Source organism: Bos javanicus, chromosome 16, assembly GCF_032452875.1.
Source record: "Bos javanicus breed banteng chromosome 16, ARS-OSU_banteng_1.0, whole genome shotgun sequence".
Classification (NCBI taxonomy): Eukaryota; Metazoa; Chordata; class Mammalia; order Artiodactyla; family Bovidae; genus Bos; species Bos javanicus.
This window is the reverse complement of record NC_083883.1, coordinates 6,822,101-6,844,094: the sequence shown is the minus strand read 5'-3', so window position 1 is coordinate 6,844,094 and position 21,994 is coordinate 6,822,101. Positions and strand designations below refer to the sequence as shown.

Below are 21,994 nucleotides of genomic sequence, written 5' to 3'. Positions count from 1 at the left end.
ATAACATCTACTTCTGCTTTATTGACTATGCCAAAACCTTTAACTGTGTGGACCACAATAAACTGTGGAAAATTCTGAAAGAGATGGGAATACCAGACCACCTGATCTGCCTCTTGTGAAATTTGTATGCAGGTCAGGAAGCAACAGTTAGAACTGTACATGGAACAACAGACTGATTCCAAATAGGAAAAGGAGTACGTCAAGGCTGTATATTGTCACCCTATTTATTTAAATTATATGCAGTGTACATCATGAGAAATGCTGGGCTGAAAGAAGCACAAGCTGGAATCAAGATTGCTGGGAGAAGTATCAATAACCTCAGATATGCAGATGACACCACCCTTATGGCAGAAAGTGAAGAAGAACTAAAAAGCCTCTTGATGAGGGTTAAAGAGCAGAGTGAAAAAGTTGGCTTAAAACTCAACATTTTAGTGTTAGGAAATCACAATATATCTCTGGAGATATCACTCCCTAGTAAGGATTAAGTTCTAGTTTCCCTTGAAGTTTGTAGCCCCTGGAATGCTTAGTGGTAAGATTATTGCCTAAGAAGATATCAAATCAAGAAAAACTAAGTTTTAGTAACAACTGAATACTTATCCTATACTACATTTCAAGATATTATATAATTAATATGTGCCATCTTCACAAAGGTCCTTAATACTGGGTGTGGTGGTCGTTTAATTGCTAAGTTATGTCTGACTCTTGCAACTCTATGGACTGTACAATGCCAAGGTCCTCTGTCCATGGGATTCACCCGTAAAGAATACTGGAATGAGTTGCCATTTCCTTCTCTAGGAGATCTTCCCAACCTAGGAACTGAACCCAGTTCTCCTGCATTGCGGGTGGATTCTTTCCTGAGTAAAGTATGAGGGAAGACTATAGAAAGGGAAGGTCATATATGGAATATATTGGTTGTAGATATTTCACAGATGAGATGAAAGCCACACAGCTCATAGTATATCACCAAAGACCTCACATCTATCCCATTGTTATGCCAAAACTTAAATTCTTATTAGTCTGTCTTTAAATACTGTGCCATTAACAAAAATGTTATATGACTTCTTAAATGCACAGAATATTTTATATAGAATTCTAAACAATATTATATAATATAGCAATACATGAAAAGAAGCAAAAAAAGATGGCTGAGTAGTAAGATGGGGAAATCACCAGCTTCCCCACAAATACACCAAAAACTCATCGAGATATTGAACAACTCTTACAAAGCAGACTTTAGGACACAGCAGAAGAAAAGATAAGACATTGAAAGTGAAAAGAAGAGATGGAGAATTTCAGGATGGGAGATTGTCCCTGAGACTGAACCACTGAGGTGGGAGCATTGAGTCCAAGATCCAAGACTGCTAGAGAACTCCTAATCACTCCCCCTCCCCCACAGAAATTAATTGCTGAGAAAATCCATGAAGGCCTAGAATTGTACACAGAGCCTGGTATCACCAAGCTGCCGATGGCATATACACTGCAGGACAGCTTACCCAATCAACTGGCAAGACAAAAGCACAATAACAATCATCAGCAGACAGGATTCTTATAGACTCCAAAATATACCACCTCACACAGCCATGTCCTTCTGGAAAAAGAAAAAAAAAAAGAAAACAAAACTCACCTCCTCCACTACAACAGAGGGTCTTGTCACCCCTAACAAGAAATCAACACAAACCACTGAAACAACCTTTCCCACTGACAGCAAAAACCAAAGGAAGAAGGGATACATCCCCAAGGTCTGGGAAAAGGAGACTTCAAATGCAGTAAGTTAGAAAAAAAGGAAAAGACACAGAAATATAGGACAAATGAAGAAACAAGGTAGAAACTCACAAGACCAAATAAACAAGGAGGAAATAAGGAAACTACCTGAAAAATAATTCAGAATAATGACAGTAAAGAATTTCCAAAGCCTCAAAAGTAGGATGTAAAATATGCAAGAAACAATTAACACAATTAATGCAATTACCAAGGACATAGAAGAAATAAAGAATAAATAATGAAGAGATATGAATAACACATTACTGAAATTAAAAATAGTCTAGAAGGAACCAATAGTAGAGTAACTGAGGAAGAAGAACAGATAAGTGAGCTAGAAGATAGAATGGCAGAAACAACTGCTAAAGAGAAAAATAAAGGAAAAAGAATGAGAAGAAATCTATGACAGTATTAAACTCACCAGTGTTTGAGTTATAGAGGTCTCAGAAGAAGAACAGAAAAAGAAAGGCACTGAGAACATTTTTGAGGAGATTATAGTTGAAAACTTCCTCAACATGGTAAAGGAAATAGTCAATCAACTAAAAGAAGCACAGAGTCTAATACAGGATAAACCCCAGGAGAAAGATGTTGAGACACATAATAATCAAGCTAACAGATATTAAACACAAAGATTAAAAGCACAAAGTATAAAACACAATATTAAAAGCATCAGGGGAAGAAACAAGCAGCATACAATGGAAAACCCATACAAGTAACAGCAAATCTTTCTGCAAGCCAGCAGAAACTCTGCAAGCCAGAAGTTGATGTCAGGATATATTTAAAATACTGAAAGGAAAAAAAAAATGCCATCAAGTCTACTCTGTCTAGTAAGGATCTCATTCAAAACTGATGGAGAAATCAAACACATTACAGAAGAGCAAAATTTAAGAGAATTTAGGACTACCAATCCAGAATTACAACAAATACTAAAGGGACTTACATAAGTCATAAACAAAAGAGAAAAGAAAGACCTACAAAAACATTTAAGAAAATGTCAATAGAAACATATATATCAATAATTACTTCAAATGTAAATGAACTAAATTCTCCAACCAAAAGATATAGACCTGATGAATGGATACAAAAACAAGACCCATATATTTGCAGCCTACAAGAGACCCATTTCAAACCTAGAGACACATACAGGTTGAAATCAAAAGGATGAAAAGTGATACCCATGCAAATGGAAATCAAAAGAAGCCAGAGTGGCACTTCTCGGATATAATACACTTTTCAGATATAATACACTTTAAAGAATATTGCAAGAGATAAAAAAGGACTCTACATAATGATCAAGGGATCAATCCAAAATGAAGACATAACAACTGTAAAATCTATGTATCCAACATAGAAATACCTCCTTGCATGAGGCAAATACTAACAGACATAAAAATGGAGCTCGAGAATAGCACAATAATAGTAAGTGGCTTTAACACCTTCTCCTTATACCAATGGACAAAGCATGAAAAACAGAAAATCAAAAAGAAAATACAAACCTTAAATGAAACATTAGGCCATTTGGATTAATTGATATCTTCATAACTTTCCATCAAAAAATGCAGAAGAATACACTTTCTTCTCAAGTGCACATGGAACATTCATTTTCCATGATAGACCACAGCTTGGGCCACAAATCATGCCTCAGTAAATTTCAGGACATTGAAATCGTACCAAGCAATTTCTCTGACCAAAATGCTATGAGACCAGACATCAATTACAGGGAAAGAACTGCAAAAGCACAAAAACAAGGATAATAAGCAATACATTTCTAAATAATAAAGAGGTTACTGAAGAGATCAGAAGGGAAATCAAAAGATTCATAGAAAGAAATGACAACAAAAACACAATGACAGAAAACCTATGGGATGCAGCAAAGCAGTTCTAAGAGGGAAGTGTATAACAATACACTCCTACTTGAAGATACAAGAAAATTATAAAATAGACAACCTAACTCTACACCTAAATCAGCTGATAAAAGAACAACAGCAACAACAACAAAAAGCCAAAAATAGTAAATGGAAATAAATTATAAGGATCAGAGCAGAAATAAATGAAAAAGAAGTGAAAGGAGGCAGTCCTAAGATGGCAGAGGAATAGGACGGGGAGACCAATTTCTCCCCCACAAATGCACTGAAAGAACATTTGAACGCTGAGCAAATTCCACAAAACAATTTCTGAATATTGGCAGAGGACATCAGGCACCCAGAAACGGAGCCCATTGAGAGATAAGCATGTGGGGGCAGCCAGAGCCAGAAGAGGGCAATTGCGGCCCCAGAGAGCCATCATCTATCAACTGCATCAGGCTTTGTTGCTAACCAAGATTTCTAGGGATTCTGGAGGTTCAACATCTGCCAGGAGGGTCACAGCCAGAGATCAGCTCCCCAGAAGAGACATCTGGCACACCTCAGAAGGCGCATCCATTGTACACTCAGAAAACCGAGTGGCTGGGACGGAGGAGGTTATAAGATGCACCCACTACATGGGGGTGACTGCGCTCGCCAAGGACCTGGTCACTTGAGCTGCTCGGACCTGGGAAGTGCACCAAACTCAGGCCCAACCAAGTCTGCGCCTTTGTGGAGTACCTGAGAAGCTGAACCTGAGCAATTTAGACCTGGGAAGTGTAAGCAACCCAGGGCCCGCCTCAGATAGTTCCCGGCAGAGCAACATAGAGCCCGAGAAGTGTAGAATGAAAGCACACACAGTGAGTGGGGGCAAACCCAGGGCGGCTGAAACCCTGGGAGCACTTCCCACACACGCCAGTGATATTAGTTTGCAGTGTTGCTCCCTCCCAACAGCACAAATGAACAAGTGAGCCTGAAAAACTGACCACCATTGTCCCCTTGTGTCAGGGCAGAAATTAGATGCTGAAGAGACCAGTAAACAGAAGAAGCTAAAATAAACAGAGGGAACCACTTTCGAAGGGACAGGTGCAACAGATTAAAACCCTGTAGTTAGCAGCGACTACATAGGAAGGGAACTATAGAGCTTGAGAAGAAGTATAAGCCAGATCAAGGAACTATTTGCAAATGAATTGACCCCACACTGTCCACAACAGCTCCAGAGAAATTCCTAGATATATTTTTACTATTATCATGTTTTAATTTTTTTAAATATTTAAGTCCTCTATTACTCCTTTAATTTTCATTTTATATCCTACTATTTTTATAAGCTTGCAAAAAAACCCCGATATTTTTAAAGCAAACATTATATTATATAATATATATATTATAATTTTGTGACTTTGGTTTGTTTTTTTAATATCATATTTTTGAGAATCTAATCTCTATTCTAGATTTTTTTTGACCATCAGAGCTTTATTATTATTATTATTATTATTTTTACTTTGCAATATTGTATTGGTTTTGCCATACATCAACATGCATCTACCACAGGTGTACACGTGTTCCCTATCCTGAACCCCTCTCCCACCTCCCTCCCCATACTTTGCTTTTTGGTATTTGTTATCAATTTTGTACCTTTAAGAACCCAATCTTCAGTACCCATTTTTACTTGGTAGCCAGATTACTGTCTTGACTGCTCTCTCCCCCTTTGGACTCTGCTTTTTCTCTACCAGGTCGCCTCTATCTCCTCCCTCCCCCTTCTTTTCTCTACCCAACTCTGTGAATCTCTTTGTGTGTTCTGGGCTGTGGAGAACACTTAGGGAACTGATTACTGGCTGGATCTGTCTCTCTCCTTTTGATTCCCTATTTTCTCCTCCTGGCCACATCAGTCTCCTTCCTCCCTCTTCTCTTCACTGTGTAACTCCGTGAACATCTCTGAGCAGTCCAGACTGTGGAGAGAACATAGCAAAGTGATTACTGGCTAGCTTTCTCTCTCCCCTTTTGATTCTCCCTCTTCTCCTCCTGGTCACGTCTATTTCTCTCCTCCCTCTTCTCTTTTCCATGTAACTCTGTGAACCTCTCAGGGTGTCCCTCACTGTGGAGAAACTTTTCATTGTTAACCTAGAGTATTATCATTGGTGCTGTATGGATGGAGAAGTCTTGAGGCTACTGTAAGAATAAGACTGAAACCCAGATGCAGGAGGCTTAAGTCCAAATCCTGAGAACACCAGAGAACTCCTGACTCCAGGGATCATTAATCAATAAGAGCTCATCAAAAGCCTCCATACCTACAATGAAACCAAGCACTACCCAAGAGGCAACAAGAACCAGAGCAAGACATACCATGGAAATTCTCCAGCAACACAAGAACATAGCCCTGAGCTTCAATATGCAGGCTGCCCAATGTCACACCAAACCCACTGACATCTCAAAACTCACTACTAGACACTTCACTGCACTCCAGAGAGAAGAAATCCAGCTCCACTGACATGAGCTTCCATAACCAGGAAACCTTGACAAGCTACCCGTCCAACCCCACCCACAGTGAGGAACCTCCACAATAAAGAGGAACCACAAACTGCCAGAGTATGGAAAGGCCACCCCACACACCACAATATAAACAAGAGGAAAAGGCAGAGAAATACTCAGAAGGTAAAAGAACAGGATAAATGCCCACCAAACCAAGCAAAAGAGGAAGAGATAGGGAATCTACCTGAGAAAGAATTCAGAATAATGATAGTGAAAATGATCCAAAATCTTGAAAACAAAATGGAGTTACAGATAAATAGACTAGAGACAACAACTGAGAAGATGCAAGAAATAAAGACCTCGAAGAAATAAAAAAGAGTCAATACATAATGAATAATGCAATAAATGAGATCACAAACACTCTGGAGGGAACCAACAGTAGAATAGCGGAGGCAGAAGATAGGATTAGTGAGGTAGAAGATAGAATGGTAAAAATGAATGAATCAGAGAGGAAAAAATAAATAAAAAAAAAAGAAAAGAGGACAACCTAAGAGACCTCTGGGACAATGTTAAACACCCCAACAATGGAATCATAGGCATCCCAGAAGAAGAATACAAAAAGAAAGACCATGAGAAAATACTTGAGGAGATAATAGTTGAACACTTCCCTAAAATGGAGAAAGAAATAGTCACACAGTTCAAGAAACCCAGAGAGTTACAAACAGGATAAACCCAAGGTGAAACACCCCAAGACACATATTAATCAAATTAACAAAGATCAAACACAAAGAACAAATATTAAAAGCAGCAAGGGAAAAACAACAAATAACACACAAGAAGATTCCCATACGTATAACAGCTTATCTTTCAATAAAACTCTTTAGGCAAGAAGGGAATGTCAAGACATACTTAAAGTGATGAAAGAGAAAAACCTACAACCCAGATTAGTGTACCCAGCAAGGATATCATTCAAATATGAAGGAGAAATCAAAATTTTACAGACAAGTAAAAGCTGAGAATATTCAGCACCACAAAACCAGCTCTCCAACAAATGCTAAAGGATCTTCTCTGGACAGGAACTACAGAAAGGGTGTATAAACTTGAACCGAAAACAATAAAGTGAATGGCAACTGGATCATACTTATCAATAATTACCTTAAATGTAAATTGTTTGAAAGCCCCAACCAAAAGACAAAGACTGGTTGAATGGATAAAAAAACAAGACCCCTGTATATACTGTCTAATAGAGACTCATTTCAAAACAGAGGAACATACAGACTGAAAGTGAAGGGCAGGGAAAGATATTTCATGCAAATGGAGACCAAAGAAATTAGGAGTAGCAATACTCATATCAGATAAAATAGACTTTAAAGTAAAGGCTGTGAAAAGAGACAAAGAAAGACGCTACATAATGATCAAAGGATCATTCCAAGAAGAAGATACAACAATTATAAATATACATGCACCCAACATAGGATCACCACAATATGTAAGGAAATGCTAACAAGTATGAAAGGGGAAGTTAACAATAATGCAATAATAATGGGAGATTTTAATACCCCACTCACACCTATGGATGGATAAACTAAACAGAAAATTAACAAGGAAACACAAACTTTAAATGATACAATAGGCCAGTTAGACCTAATTAATATCTATAGGACTTTACACCCCAAAACAATGAATTTCACCTGTTTCTCAGGTGCACATGGAACCTTTTGCAGGATACATCACATCCTGGGCAATAAATCTAGCCTTGTTAAATTAAAAAAAAAAAAAAAGTTGAAATCATTTCACACATCTTTTCTGGCCACAATGCTATAAGATTAGATGTCAACTACAGGGGGAAAAAAAAAAAAAACTATTAAAAATACAAACATGTGGAGGCTAAACAACCTAGATGTCCATCAGCAGACAAATGGATAAGAAAGTTGTGGTACATATACACAATGGAATATTACTCAGCCATTAAAAATAATATTTTTGAATCAGTTCTAATGAGGTGGATGAAACTGGAGACTATTATTCAGAAGGAGGTAAGCCAGTAAGAAAAACACCAATACAGTTTACTAACATATATGAAATTTAGAAAGGTAGTAACAATAACCCTATATGTAAGACAGCAGAAGAGATACATATGCATAGAACAGTCTTTTGGACTGTGTGGGAGAGGGCCAGGGTGGGATGATTTGGGAGAATGGCAATGAAACATGTATATTATCATATGTGAAATGGATTGCCAGTCCAGGTTCGATGCATGAGTCAGGGCACTCGGGGCTGTTGCACTAGGATGACCCAGAGAAATGGGATGGGGAGGGAGCTGGGAGGGTGGTTCAGGATGGGGAACACATGTATACCCATGGCAGGTCCATGTCAATGTATGGCAAAACCACTACAATATTGTAAGGTAATTAGCCCCCAATTAAAATATATAAATTTATATTACAAAAAGAAAAAGAAGTGAAGGAAATAATAGTAAAGATTGATAACTAAAAGCTGGTTCTTTGAGAAGATAAAGAACATTGACAAACCATTAGCCAGGCTCATCAAGAAAAAAAGGGTGAAAATCAAATCAACAGAATTAGGAACGAGAAAGGAGTGGTCACAACATACAATGCAGAAACACAAAAGATCAAAAGAGACTAATATGAGCAACTGTACACTAAGAAAATAGACAACCTAGAGAAAATGGACAGATTTTTAGAAAAGTTCTACCTCCTTCAATTTAAGACTGAACCAGGAAGAAATAGAAATTATGAACAAGACAATTAGAAACACTGAAGTCGAAACTGTGATCAAAAATCTCCCCCAAGACAAAAGCCCAAGGCCAGATGGCTTCACAGGTGAATTCCATAAAACATTAAGACGAGAGCTAAACCTATCCTTCCAAACTCTTCCTAAAACTTGCAGAGGAAAACATTCCTCTATATTCCTCTTTTATGTCATTCTACGATGCCACAATCACACTGATGGCAAAACCAGACACTGATATCTCTCTCTGTTTCTCTCTCTCTCTCTCTCACACACACACACACACAAATTACAGGTCAATATCACTGATAACATAGGTACAAAAATCCTCCACAAAATTATAGCAAATAGAATTCAAGAACACAATAAAAAAGATCATACACCATGATCAAGTTGAGTTTATTCTAGGGTGCAAGAATTCTTGGATATATGCAAGTCAATTAATATGATTCATTATTTTAACAAATTGAAAGCTAAAACCATATGACAATTTCAATAGATGCAGAAAAAGCTTTCAACAAAATTCAGCACCCATTTATGATTTAAGGGCATATACAACAAGCTCACAGTAAACATTCTCAACGGTGAGAAACTGAAAGCATTCCCTATAGGATCAGGAATAAGAAAAGGGTGCCTACTCATGCCATTAATATTTAACATAGTTTGGAATTCCTAGCTACAGCAATCAGAGAAGAGAAAGAAATGAAAGAAATCCATATTGGAAAGGGAGAAGTAAAACTGTATTTTCAGATGACATGAAACTGTACATAGAAAACCATAAAGATACTATCAGAAAATTGCTAGAAATTATCAGTGAATTTAGTAAAGTCACAGATTTTAAAATCAATATGCAAAAATCACTTCTATACCTAAAGAATAACAAAGAAAAATCAGAAAGAGAAATTAAGATATCAACTCCATTTACCATTGCAACAAAATGAATAAAATACCTTGGAATGAGCCTACCTATGGAGAGAAAAGAACTATATACAGAAAATTAAGAGACACGGATGAAAGACAAAATAAAGAGATGGAGGGATATTCTATGCTCCTGGGTTGGAAGAATCAATATGGTGAAAATGACTGAGTTACCAAAAGCAATCTAGAGATTGAAAGCAATATCAAATTATCAGTGGCATTTTTCACAGAACTAGAACAAAAAATTTCACAATTTGTATGGAGACACAGAAGACCCCCAAAAGCCAAAGTAATTTTAAGAAAGAAGAATAGACAATATCTTGGAATGCAAACCAAAACTACAATGAGGGACTATCTCACACCAGTCTGAATGGCTGCTATCCAAAAGTCCACAAGGAATAAATGCTGGAGAGTGTGTGGAGAAAAGGGAACCCTCTTACATTGCCGGTGGAAATGCAAACTAGTACAGCCACTATGGAGAATAGTGTGGAATTTCCTTAAAAAACTGAAAATAGATTTGCCATATGACCCAGCAATCCCACTGCTGGGCATACACACTGAAGAAAGCAGAATTGAAAGAGACATGTGTACCCCAATGTTCATCACAGTGCTGTTTATAATAGCCAAGACATGGAAGCAACCTAGATGTCCATTGGCAGATGAATGGCTGAGAAAGTTGTGGTACATAAACACAATGGGATATTGCTCAGCTATTAAAAAGAACGCATTTGAATAAGTTCTAATGAGGTGGGTGAAATTGGAGCCTATTATACAGACTGAAGTTCAGAAAGAAAAACACCAATACAGTATCAGTTCAGTCAGTCAGTTCAGTTGCTGAGTCATGTCCGACTCTATGTGACCACATGAATTGCAGCACACCAGGCCTCCCTGTCCATCACCAACTCCCAGGGTCCACTCAGACTCATGTCACGTCAGTGATGCCATTCAGCTATCTCATCCTCTATCATCCCTTTCTCCTCCTGCCCACAATCCCTCCCAGCATCAGAGTCTTTTCCAATGAGACAACTCTTCGCATGAGGTGGCCAAAGTCCAGAGTTTCAGCTTTAGCATCATTCCTTCCAAAGAAATCCCAGGACTGATCTCCTTCAGAATAGACTAGATGGATCTCCTTACAGTGCAAGGGACTCACAAGAGTCTTCTCCATACCACAGTTCAAAAGCATCAATTCTTCAGCGCTCAGCTTTCTTTATAGTACAACTCTCACATCCATACATGACCACAGGAAAAACCATAGCCTTGACTAGACGGACCTTGTTGGCAAGGTAATGTCTCTGCTTTTGAATATGCTATCTAGGTTGGTCATAACTTTTCTTCCAAGGAGTAAGCGTCTTTTAATTTCATAGCTGCAGTCACCATCTGCAGTGATTTTGGAACCCAAAACAATAAAGTCTGACACTGTTTCCACTGTTTCCCCATCTATTTGCCATGAAGTGATGGGACCAGATGCCGTGATCTTTGTTTTCTGAATGTTGAGCTTTAAGCCAACTTTTTCACTCTCCACTTTCATCAAGAGGCTTTTTAGTTCCTCTTCCCTTTCTGCCATAAGGGTGGTGTCATCTGCATATCTGAGGTTATTGATATTTCTCCCAGCAATCTTGATTCCAGCTTGTGCTTCTTCCAGCCCAGCGTTTCTCATGATGTACTTTGCATATGAGTTAAATAAACAGGGTGACAATATACAGCCTTGACATACTCCTTTTCCTATTTGGAACCAGTCTGTTGTTCCATGTCCAGTTCTAACTGTTGCTTCCTGACCTGCATATAGGTTTCTCAAGAGGCAGGTCAGGTGGTCTGGTATTCCCATCTCTTTCAGAATTTTCCACAGTTTATTGTGATCCATGTAATCAAAAGCTTTGGCATAGTCAATAAAGCAGAAATAGATATTTTTCTGAAACTCTCTTGCTTTTTTGACAATCCAGCAGATGTTGGCAATTTGATCTCTGGTTCCTCTGCCTTTTCTAAAACCAGTTGGAACATCTGGAAGTTAACGGTTCATGTATTGCTGAAGCCTGGCTTGGAGAATTTTGAGCATTACTTTACTAGGGTGTGAGATGAGTGCAATTGTGTGGTAGTTTGAGCATTCTTTGGCATTGCCTTTCTTTGGGATTGGAATAAAAACTAACCTTTTCCAGTCCTGTAGCCACTGCTGAGTTTTCCAAATTCGCTGGCATATTGAGTGCAGCACTTTCACAGCATCATCTTTCAGGATTTGAAAGAGCTCAACTGGAATTCCATCACCTCCACTAGCTTTGTTCATAGTGATTCTTTCTAAGGCCCACTTGACTTCATATTCCAGGACGTCTAGCACTAGGTCAGTGATCACACCATCATGATTATCTTGGTTGTGAAGATCTTTTTTGTACAGTCCTTCTGTGTATTCCTGCCACCTCTTCTTAATATCTTCTGCTTCTGTTAGGTCCATACCATTGCTGTCCTTTATCGAGCCCATCTTTGCATGAAATGTTCCCTTGTTATCTCTATTTTTTTTGAAGAGATTTTTAGTCTTTCCCATTTTGTTGGTTTCCTCTATTTCTTTGCATTTTTCGCTGAGGAAGGCTTTATTATCTCTTCTTGCTATTCTTTGGAACTCTGCATTCAGATGCTTATATCTTTCCTTTTCTCCTTTGCTTTTTGTTTCTCTTCTTTTCACAGCTATGTGTAAGGCCTCCTCAGACAGCCATTTTGCTTTTTTGCATGTCTTTTCCATGGGATGGTCTTGATCCCTGTCTCCTGTACAGTGTCACAAACCTCCATCCGTAGTTCATCAGGCACTCTATCTATCAGATTTAGTCCCTTATATCTATTTCTCACTTCCACTGTATAATCATAAGGGATTTGATTTAGGTCATACCTGAATGGTCTAGTGGTTTTCCCTACTTTCTTCAATTTAAGTCTGAATTTGGTAATAAGGAGTTCATGATCTGAGCCACAGTCAGCTCTTGGTCTTATTTTTGTTGACCGTGCAGAGCTTCTCCATGTTCGGCTGCAAAAAATATAATCAGTCTGATTTCTGTGCTGACCATCTGGTGATGTCCATGTGTGTCAGGAAGCATTTAACAGGAGGCTTCCTATGTGCTGTTTTGGATCTGTCAGGAATTCTCTGTTCCTTATTAATTCCTGAATATTCAGGAATTAAGAGGAGAGGCAAGCCTCTCCCGGGGGCTGAGGAATCCAGGGATTTCCTTCATTAGTGTTTCTACAAGGTGCTAAGTACCCTCTTCCTTCTTGTGTACGATATGGTAAAAGTGATTGTTTACAAATCTCTCCCTTTAATATGGATTGCCTATGTTTTGTAAGTTTGTAATTTTAATCTTTATCTTTGGTGAGAATAACTACTTTGTAAGACGGTATATATGCCCACACCATGTTGATTAAAACACCTTTGCTCCATCAGAGTTCTGGTCCCCGTGTATTTCTGTCTGTCTGTCTGTCTGTCTGTCTCTCTTTTTCAGTCTGATCCCCTGGAGCCCAGAGGCCCTCTGAGTTCACTTTCCTGCCCGGGCTTCTAAGACCCTCTCGAGAAAGTGCTCTGCACCTTCACTCCATCGAAAGGGTGCCTGAGGCCTCCATGAACAGAGCAAGCCCCGTTCCAGGGGCTTTAACTGGCTTTCTTCGTAAACCAAGGAATATCAGCCTCTTTCTCTCCTTTACTTTCTTATCATCGACTCCAGACCACCAGGTTCCGGCCCATTAAAGGACTTCAACACATGTGTAGAGTCTTCTCTTGTGTTGTTGGAAGAGGCTGTTTGCTATGACCAGTGTGTTCTCTCAGCAAAACTCTATTAGCTTTTGCCCTGCTTCATTCTGTATTCCAAGGCCAAATTTGCCTGTTACTCCAGGTGTTTCTTGACTTCCTACTTTTGCATTCCAGTCCCCTATAATTAAAGGACATCTTTTTTGGGTGTTAGTTCTAAAAGGTCTTGTAGGTCTTCATACAGTATGCTGCTGCTGCTAAGTCGCTTCAGTGGTGTCCAACCCTGTGCGACCCCATAGACGGCAGTCCACCAGGGTCCGCTGCCCCTGGGATTCTCCAGGCAAGAACACTGGAGTGGGTTGCCATTTCCTTCTCCAGTGCATAAAAGTGAAAAGTGAAAGTGAAGTCGCTCAGTCATGTCTGACTCTTAGAGACCCCATGGACTGTAGCCTACCAGACTCCTCCATCCATGGGATTTTCCAGGCAAGAGTACTGGAGTGGGTTGCCATTGCCTTCTCCTGTCATACAGTATACTAACCCATATATATGGAATTTAGAAACATCGTAATGATAATCCCATATGCAAGAAAGCAAAAGAGACACAGATACATAGAACAATCTTTTGGACTCTGTGGGAGAAGGTGAGGGTGGGATGATCTGTTAGAATACACTGAAACATGTATATTATCATAGGTGAAACAGATCATCAGTCCAGGTTTTATGCATGAGACAGGGTGTTCAGGGCTGGTGTACTGGGATGACACAGAGGGATGGGGCGGAGGGAGGTGGGAGGGGGGTTCAGAATGGGGAACACATGTAAACTCATGGCTCATTCATGTCAATGTGTAACAAAAACCACTACAATATTGTAAAGTAATTAGCCTCCAATTAAAATAAATAAATTTAAAAAAAAGAATGGAGACTAGAGCTGGAGGAATCAATTTCTGTGATTTCAGACTATAGTACAAAGCTATAGTCCTCTAGAGAGCATGGCACTGGCACAAAAACAGAAGTATAGACCAATGGAACAAGATAGAAAGCTGAGAGAGAAACCCACACATTCATGGGCACCTTATCTCTGAAAAAGGAGGCAAGAATATACAATGGGGAAAATATAGTCTCTCCAATAACTGATGCTGGAAGAACTGGACAACTACGTGCAGAAGAATGATTAGAACACTTCATAACACTATACACAAAGATAAACACAAATGGATAAAAGCTAAATGTTTTCAATTTAAGACCAGGCACTATAAAACTCTTAGAAGAACACATAGGCAGAATACTGTATGACATAAATTGCAGCATGATCTTTCATGACTCACCTCCTAAAATAATGGAAATAAAACCAAAAATAAATAAGTGGGACCTAATTAAACTTATAAGATTTTTCACAGCAAAGGAATCTATAAACAAAGTGAAAAGACAACCCTCAGGATGGAACAAAATAATAGCAAAGGAAACAATTGCTGAATTATTAATTTCCAAATTATGCAAGCAACTCATACAACTCAATACCAGAAAAACAAACAAGCCCATCAGAAAGTGGGCAAAATACCTAAACAGATATTTCTCCAAGAAAACCTACAGATGGCTAATAAATCCATAAATAGCACTCATTATTAGAGACATGCTTATCAGAGCTACTATTAGATATCACCTCACACCAGACCAAATGGCCATAATCAAAAAATTCATAAAGAAGAAGTTTTGAAGAGGGTCTGGAGAAAGGGAACGTTTCTGCACTTCTGGTGGGAATGTAAATTGATACAGCCACTATGGCAGATAGTATGGACATTCCTTAAAACTAGTAATAAAACCACCCTATGGCCTAGCAATACCACGACTAGGTATATACCCTGAAGAAATCAAAACTAAAAAAGACACCTGTACTGTTCATTGTAGCACTATATACGATAGACATGCATGCAAACAACCTAGGTATCCGTTGACAGTTTAATAGACAAAGAAGCTATGGTACACATATACAATGGATTACTGCTGCTGCTGCTAAGTCACTTCAGTCGTGTCTGACTCTGTGCGACCCCAGAGACGGCAGCCCACCAGGCTCCCCCGTCCCTGGATTCTCCAGGCAAGAACACTGGAGTGAGTTGCCATTTCCTTCTCCAATGCATGAAAGTGAAAAGTGAAAGTGAAGTCGCTGAGTCGTGTCCGACTCTTAGCAGCCCCATGGACTGCAGCCCACCAGGCTCCTCTGTCCATGGGATTTTCCAGGCAAGAGTACGGGAGTGGGGTGCCATTGCCTTCTCCGACAATGGAAACTACTCAGTCATAAAAAGGAGTGCATTTGAGTCAGTTCTAATGAGGTGGATGAACCTAGAGCCTATTATACAGAGTGAAGTAAGTGAGAAAGAGAAAAACCTGTATTGTATATTAATGTATACTGGTACATACATGGTACTGATGAACCTGTTCACAGAGCAGCAATGGAGATACAGGCTTATGGACAAGGGTGGGGGAGAAGAGGGAGAGGGTGAGATGAATGGAGAGAGCAGCATGGATGCATATATACTAACATATGTAAACAGATACCAACGGGAATTTGCTGTATGACTCAGGGAACACAGACCAGGGCTCTGTAATAACCTAGATGGGGTGGGAATGGGTGAGAGGTGGAGGGAGATTCACGAGGGAGGGGATGAATGTACAACTATGGTTAATTCATGTTGATGTATGACAGATTCAAACCAATATTGTAATGCAACCATGAATCAATTAAAACAAATAAATATATTTTAAAAAGAAAAGAAGCAGGAAGTTCTCCCCTAAAACTTTAAGAAATGGCACAGTTCAGTTACTCATACAAGGTCAGGTTTCAGGTTTGCTGTTGATCAATCACTAACAAGTGTCTGACCCTGTGATCCCATGGACTGTAGCATGCCAGGCTCCTCTGTCCTCTACTGTCTCCTGAAGTCTTTCCTGTCCATTGAACTAGTAATGATATCTCACACATCTCATCCTCTGCCACCCCCTTCTTTTGCCTTCAATCTTTCTCAGCATCAGGGTCTTTTCCAATGAGTCAGCTCTTTGTATCAGGTGGCCAGAGTATTGGATCTTCAGCTTCAGCATCATTCCTTTCAATGAATATTCAGGATTGATTTCCTTTAGGATTGACTGGTTTGATCTTACACTTCAAAGACTCTCAAGAGTCTTCTTCAGCACTGCAATTCAAAAGCATCATTTCCTCAGTGCTCAACTTTCTTTATGGTGCAACTCTCAGATCCATACATGACTACTGGAAAAACCATAGCTTTGACTGAATGGGCCTTTGTCAGGCATCTGATGTCTCTGCTTTCAGTACACTGTCTTGATGACTGCAGCCATGAAATTAAAACATGCTTGCTCCTTTAAAGAGAGTTACGACAAACCTAGACAGGTGTCAAGTTAGTAAATGGTACTTAAGAAGGACAGGGAAGCCTGGTATACTGCAGTCCATGGGGTTGCAAAGTCAGACACGACTGAGTGACTGAACAACAACAACAACCACATATGAAGGAAACAGTGGGAGGGAAAACAAGAAGCTTAATTGAAACTGTGCAAAATTCAGTTTGTGAAATTGAACATTTTCAGTTACCACACTTAGCTGTAAGTTTATTTCCACTGAGAACAAGTCTATTTGTTATCCCAACTGAAATGTGCTATTCAAGTGGTTTGATGATCTTTTATATCATGATGTGTATTTTTTTTTTTCCATACTTGCAAGCAATTCTCCAACACAAGCTGGGTATGCTACAATTTAGTACATAATAATACCATCTACCTGAAACAGCTTCAGATCTCAGAGGTTAAGGGCCTAGTCCCACAAACATGCCGCCCTCCCCACTTCAGAAGCCTATCACAAATCCACATGACCATGCACTTCTGGTCTAATCATTAAGATTGGAGGTAGCTACAACTTCATCTTCAGGTTCAGTTACTTGCTAGTGTGGCCCCTGGAACTCAAAATAAACTAGATTAACTCATGACCAGCCAGATGGAAGGGAGGCCCAGGGCAAAGTGTGCTAGAAGTTAATAGAAGACAGAAGGAACCTACTAAGTGCAGAGCTTCCATGCTCTTCCAGGGCTCCACACTCCCAATTCCTCTAAGCTATGAGTCCTGGAGGTTCTCAGAACCAACGCATCACTACATGGGCATAAATTATTTATTTATTCACCTCATTGCTAATTGATGAAACCTCCAGTCCCTTGCCCTTCGCTGGACCTCAGGATGGTGGGATCTTTGTTTCAACCATCTAGTCATATGGATGGTTCCCTGGGGAACTAGCCTCCATCATTAGAAGATTTCCAAAAGTCACTGTATTAACATAACAAAAGACATATAGGAAATTCCAAGAGTTTCTAGAGTTCTGTGCCCCAAAAGGGGACAAAGACCAACTATATCTTTTTTTATTGAAAACCACAACATCACAAACCCTAACAGTGTTGTAAGTTTGTTGGGGTGCTATCATATTGGCACTGTATCATATCAATGGCTATAAAATGATTGAACAAAAACATTTTCTATTTGTCTTTGCAAGAACTTTATTTCTTGTATTTCTTTTTTAACCAAGTATTAGTGTTAGGTTGTGTTGATTAAAATTTTGTCTGCATTTGTTAAGATGTACAGTCACTAATAACATTCTTTTTCCAGGCTTACGTTTTCTTATTCTGCCAAGTGCAAGGTTTAGGTCATAGTATAAGGTCTTTTCACCAGAAATATGGATATTTCCCTTTCCTGGAAGTGGAAAGTAACTATCTTAAGCCTCTTATGTCATTGAACTGTCAGGTGCAGAGATCGACATGAACACAGGCTGGGGACATTGAACTCAGCCAACAAATGGTCATTGTCTATTACTACATGATGTGGACAGGAAATTATATTTGGATGAGGATATTCTCTGAGTCTTCTCCTTTGCACTTTTCCATGTTCCTATAAAGGTTAATAGAAGACAGCAGGAACTGATTAAGTGTGAGATCCCTCTAGATTCTGACCACTTGGAAATGAAGTTTAGGTTAACCCCACAAGGAAAGGGACGTGGACATTTTCATTTCTGGCTGAATACAAGGCAGATATACTATCAGGTGTAGAAAAACGAATTTATAATTTCAACAGAGTCTACTTTTGACTCTGCTTTGAGGATTGCTTCATTGTGCTTTCTAGTTTGATTCTTGTAAATATACTTGTAAATTTTTAGCTATGTTTTCCTCTTTGCCCTTATGGTTTTAAAGAAAAATCATTCCCTTTTCAATACAATATTGTAAAGTTAAAAAAAAAAAAAGAAAGAAAAATCATTCCCTTTTTCAAAATACAAGACACCTGTATGAAGATGTGAGTAAATTAAACAAGGTAATAATGTCACCAAATATAAAAAAGGTGACTCTTGGAAGTTTTGACTTCAGTCTATAGAAAGGGAACAAAGGAATCTTCATTTTAGGAGACAGATTTAATATTGTTATGTAGAAGCATCGTTGTTGTTATTGTGGTGGACAATGTTGAACTACACTGATTATTTACTGGTGTTGCCAAGCACCGCATCCACCTTCTACACACTGCTATGCCCTCTTAGAGGTTAGCACTTATAAACTATGTTTCACACTCTTTGGTTTGCAGGTTTTCCCTGAGTTTTGCCCATAGATTGGAGTGGGAAATCAGAAACAAGATTTCTCCAGCTCTACCAGTGAGGCAGTTGCCCACAGTAGTTAGAGACACAGATCTGGTGAGACATCTCCACGTGGAGATCAGGTGATCCAGAGAGAAAATCCTGTTAGATTCCTGTTAGCCTGTTCTTCTTCTCTAGACCCAGAACTAACAGCAAAACCGTATTTCCAACAACAGAGGAGAGGTTCCAAGCTGAAGGTGCATCCAGGAGCAGTAGAACCTCATGTTTCTGGATCTACCATAAGTTTCCCAGTAAGTTTTTATTGTGATTTGGACTTTTTGCATTGTGCAATGTCCTTTATTCCTCTGTGTGCTTGATCATGAGCTTATTCGCTCACTCCTCTCAGACTCCTTGCAAACTCATGGACAGTAGCCCACCAGGCTCCTCTGTCCAAGGAATTCTTCAGACAAGAGTACTGCAGTGGATCTCCATGACCTCCTCCAGGGGATCTTCCCGAGCCAGGGATCCAACCTGCATCTCCTGTGTCTCCTGCATTGCAGGCAGATTCTTTACCTGCTGAGCCATTTGTTCCTTTCAGTTCAGTTCTGTTCAGTTGCTCAGTCGTGTCTGACGCTTTGAGACCTCATGAATCACAGCACGCCAGGCCTCCCTGTCTATCACCAACTTCCAGGGTTCACTCAAACTCATGTCCATCAAGTCAGCGATACCATCCAGCCATCTCATCCTCTGTCGTCCCCTTCTCCTCCTGCCCCCAATCCCTCCCAGCATTAGCGTCTTTTCCAATGAGTCAACTCTTTGCATGAGGTGGCCAAAGTATTGGAGTTTCAGCTTCAGCATCAGTCCTTCCAATGAACACCCAGGACTGATCTCCTTTTGGATGGACTGGTTGGAGCTCCTTGCAGTCCAAGGGACATACAAGAGTGTTCTCCAACACCACAGTTCAAAAGCATCAACTCTTCAGCACTCAGCTTTCTTCACAGTCCAAATCTCACATCCAAACATGGCCACTGGAAAAACCATAACCTTGACTACATGGACCTTTGTTGGCAAAGTAATATCTCTGATTTTGAATATGCTATCTAGGTTGGTCATAACTTTCCTTCCAAGGAGTAAGCGTCTTTTAATTTCATGGCTGCAATCACCATCTGCAGTGATTTTGGAGTCCAAAACATTCTTGTTAAATCTAAATTCTAACCTCATAATACTCTGTCTCACTCTCCACGTCTCTCCCTGTCTCTTTCTCCTCCAAGCCTGGCCAATTGCAGTGCATAAACCAGGTTTAGTTTCCTAGGTCACTCTGATTAGGTGTGCTCCTTGTATACGGACAGAATAAGGTTAAATCAGTTGAAGGACCCTTTCTTTATTAGACAATTTCACACTGTACATGCTTATAGATATGACTCATGTTTGGTGTAAACTTTGCTATAGCATCTTATGTTGATATATACACTCCTCTCTTTTTGTGCTTTTACACTTACTTTTTTTTTAAATTTAATTTTATTTTTTAACTTTACAATAATGTATTGGTTTTGCCATATATCGAAATGAATCCTCCACAGGTATACATGTGTTCCCCATCCTGAACCCTCCTCCCTCCTCCCTCCCCATACCATCCCTCTGGGTTGTCCCAGTGCACCAGCCCCAAGCATCCAGTATCGTGCATTGAACCTGGACTGGTGACTCGTTTCCTATATATTATACATATTTCAATGCCATTCTCCCAAATCATCCCACCCTCTCCCTCTTCCACAGAGTCCAAAAGACTGTTCTATACATCAGTGTCTCTTTTGCTGTCTCGCATACAGGGTTATTGTTACACTTACTTTGTTATCTGAGAAAGTATTGTGTCTTTTCTATATGTCTAAACCTGTATAGTACATTTCATAGAACACCATTCTTGTTTTTATTACACTCAACTATTTGACATCTTACTGCCAGATGTAAGTGGGATGTTTGAACACTCACCTACTTCTCAGTGGTCAGTGTTATATTCCCTTCATATCTTCCTTCTCCTGCCATGATTTGGTTGCATTCTTTCTACTTTGCAGAATATTTAATTCATACAAATATAAGTCTATCCATGCCCCAGTTCTTATTTCAGTCTCAGCTCTGGAAAAAATATACAAAATGTTTAAGATCATGATATTGCCTATTTCCCACGTCATCTTTTGAAATGTATATTAAAGCAAAAAGAGTCTCAGAATCTTCAAGGCCCCTTCCTACCTTGCCCACAAAATAATTAAAAACAAAAAAACCAAAAACCCTTCTTTAGAGAATGAACAGTGCCATCTGGTGGAATAAGCTTCATTTGTTGTTCAGTCACTTGTGTCCCACTATTTGCAACCCCTTGGACAGCACCTCACCAGGCTTTCTTGTCTCTCACTATCTCTAGGAGTCTGCTCAAACTCATACCCATTGGGTCAATGATGCCATCCAATCATCTCATCCTCTATCAACCCCTTCTCCTCCTGCCCTCAATCTTTCCCAACATCAGGGTCTTTTCCAATGAGTTAGCTCTTCACATCAGGTGGCCAAAGTATTGGAGTTTCAGCTTCAGCATCAGTCCTTCCAATGAATATACAGGGTGGATTTCCTTTAGGATTGACTGATTTCATTTCATCGCCCTCCAAGGGACTCTCAGGAGAACACCACTGTTTGAAAGCATCAATTCTTTGGCACACAGCCTCCTTTATGATCCAACTCTCACATCCATACATGATTACTGGAAAAACCATAGCTTGACTATGCAGGCCTTTTTTGGCAAAGTGATGCTTTTTAAAATTCTATCTACATTTGTCATAGCTTTTCTTCCAAGGGGCAGGCATTTTTTTTTTTTTTAAATTTTGAGGCTGCAGTAACTCTTGTCAGTGATTTTTGAGTCCTCAAAAATGAAATCTGTCTCTATTTTCATTGTTTCCCCA

At 39.4% G+C, this 21,994-nt stretch overlaps 2 protein-coding genes across 2 annotated transcripts in view; both read left to right on the top strand.

Annotated features, from left to right (window-relative positions):
* Positions 1-21,994, top strand: part of LOC133227536 (complement factor H) — a 396,803-nt gene that overhangs the window by 119,116 nt on the left and 255,693 nt on the right. The gene's annotated exons all lie outside the window — the stretch shown is intronic.
* The window catches only part of LOC133228250 (complement factor H-like), a 72,956-nt gene continuing 66,829 nt past the window's right edge, over positions 15,868-21,994 (top strand). Inside the window, 2 exon segments of the mRNA XM_061383780.1 lie at positions 15,868-15,946; positions 19,251-19,363. Of these exon segments, the coding sequence (XP_061239764.1) occupies positions 15,868-15,946; positions 19,251-19,363 (192 nt within the window).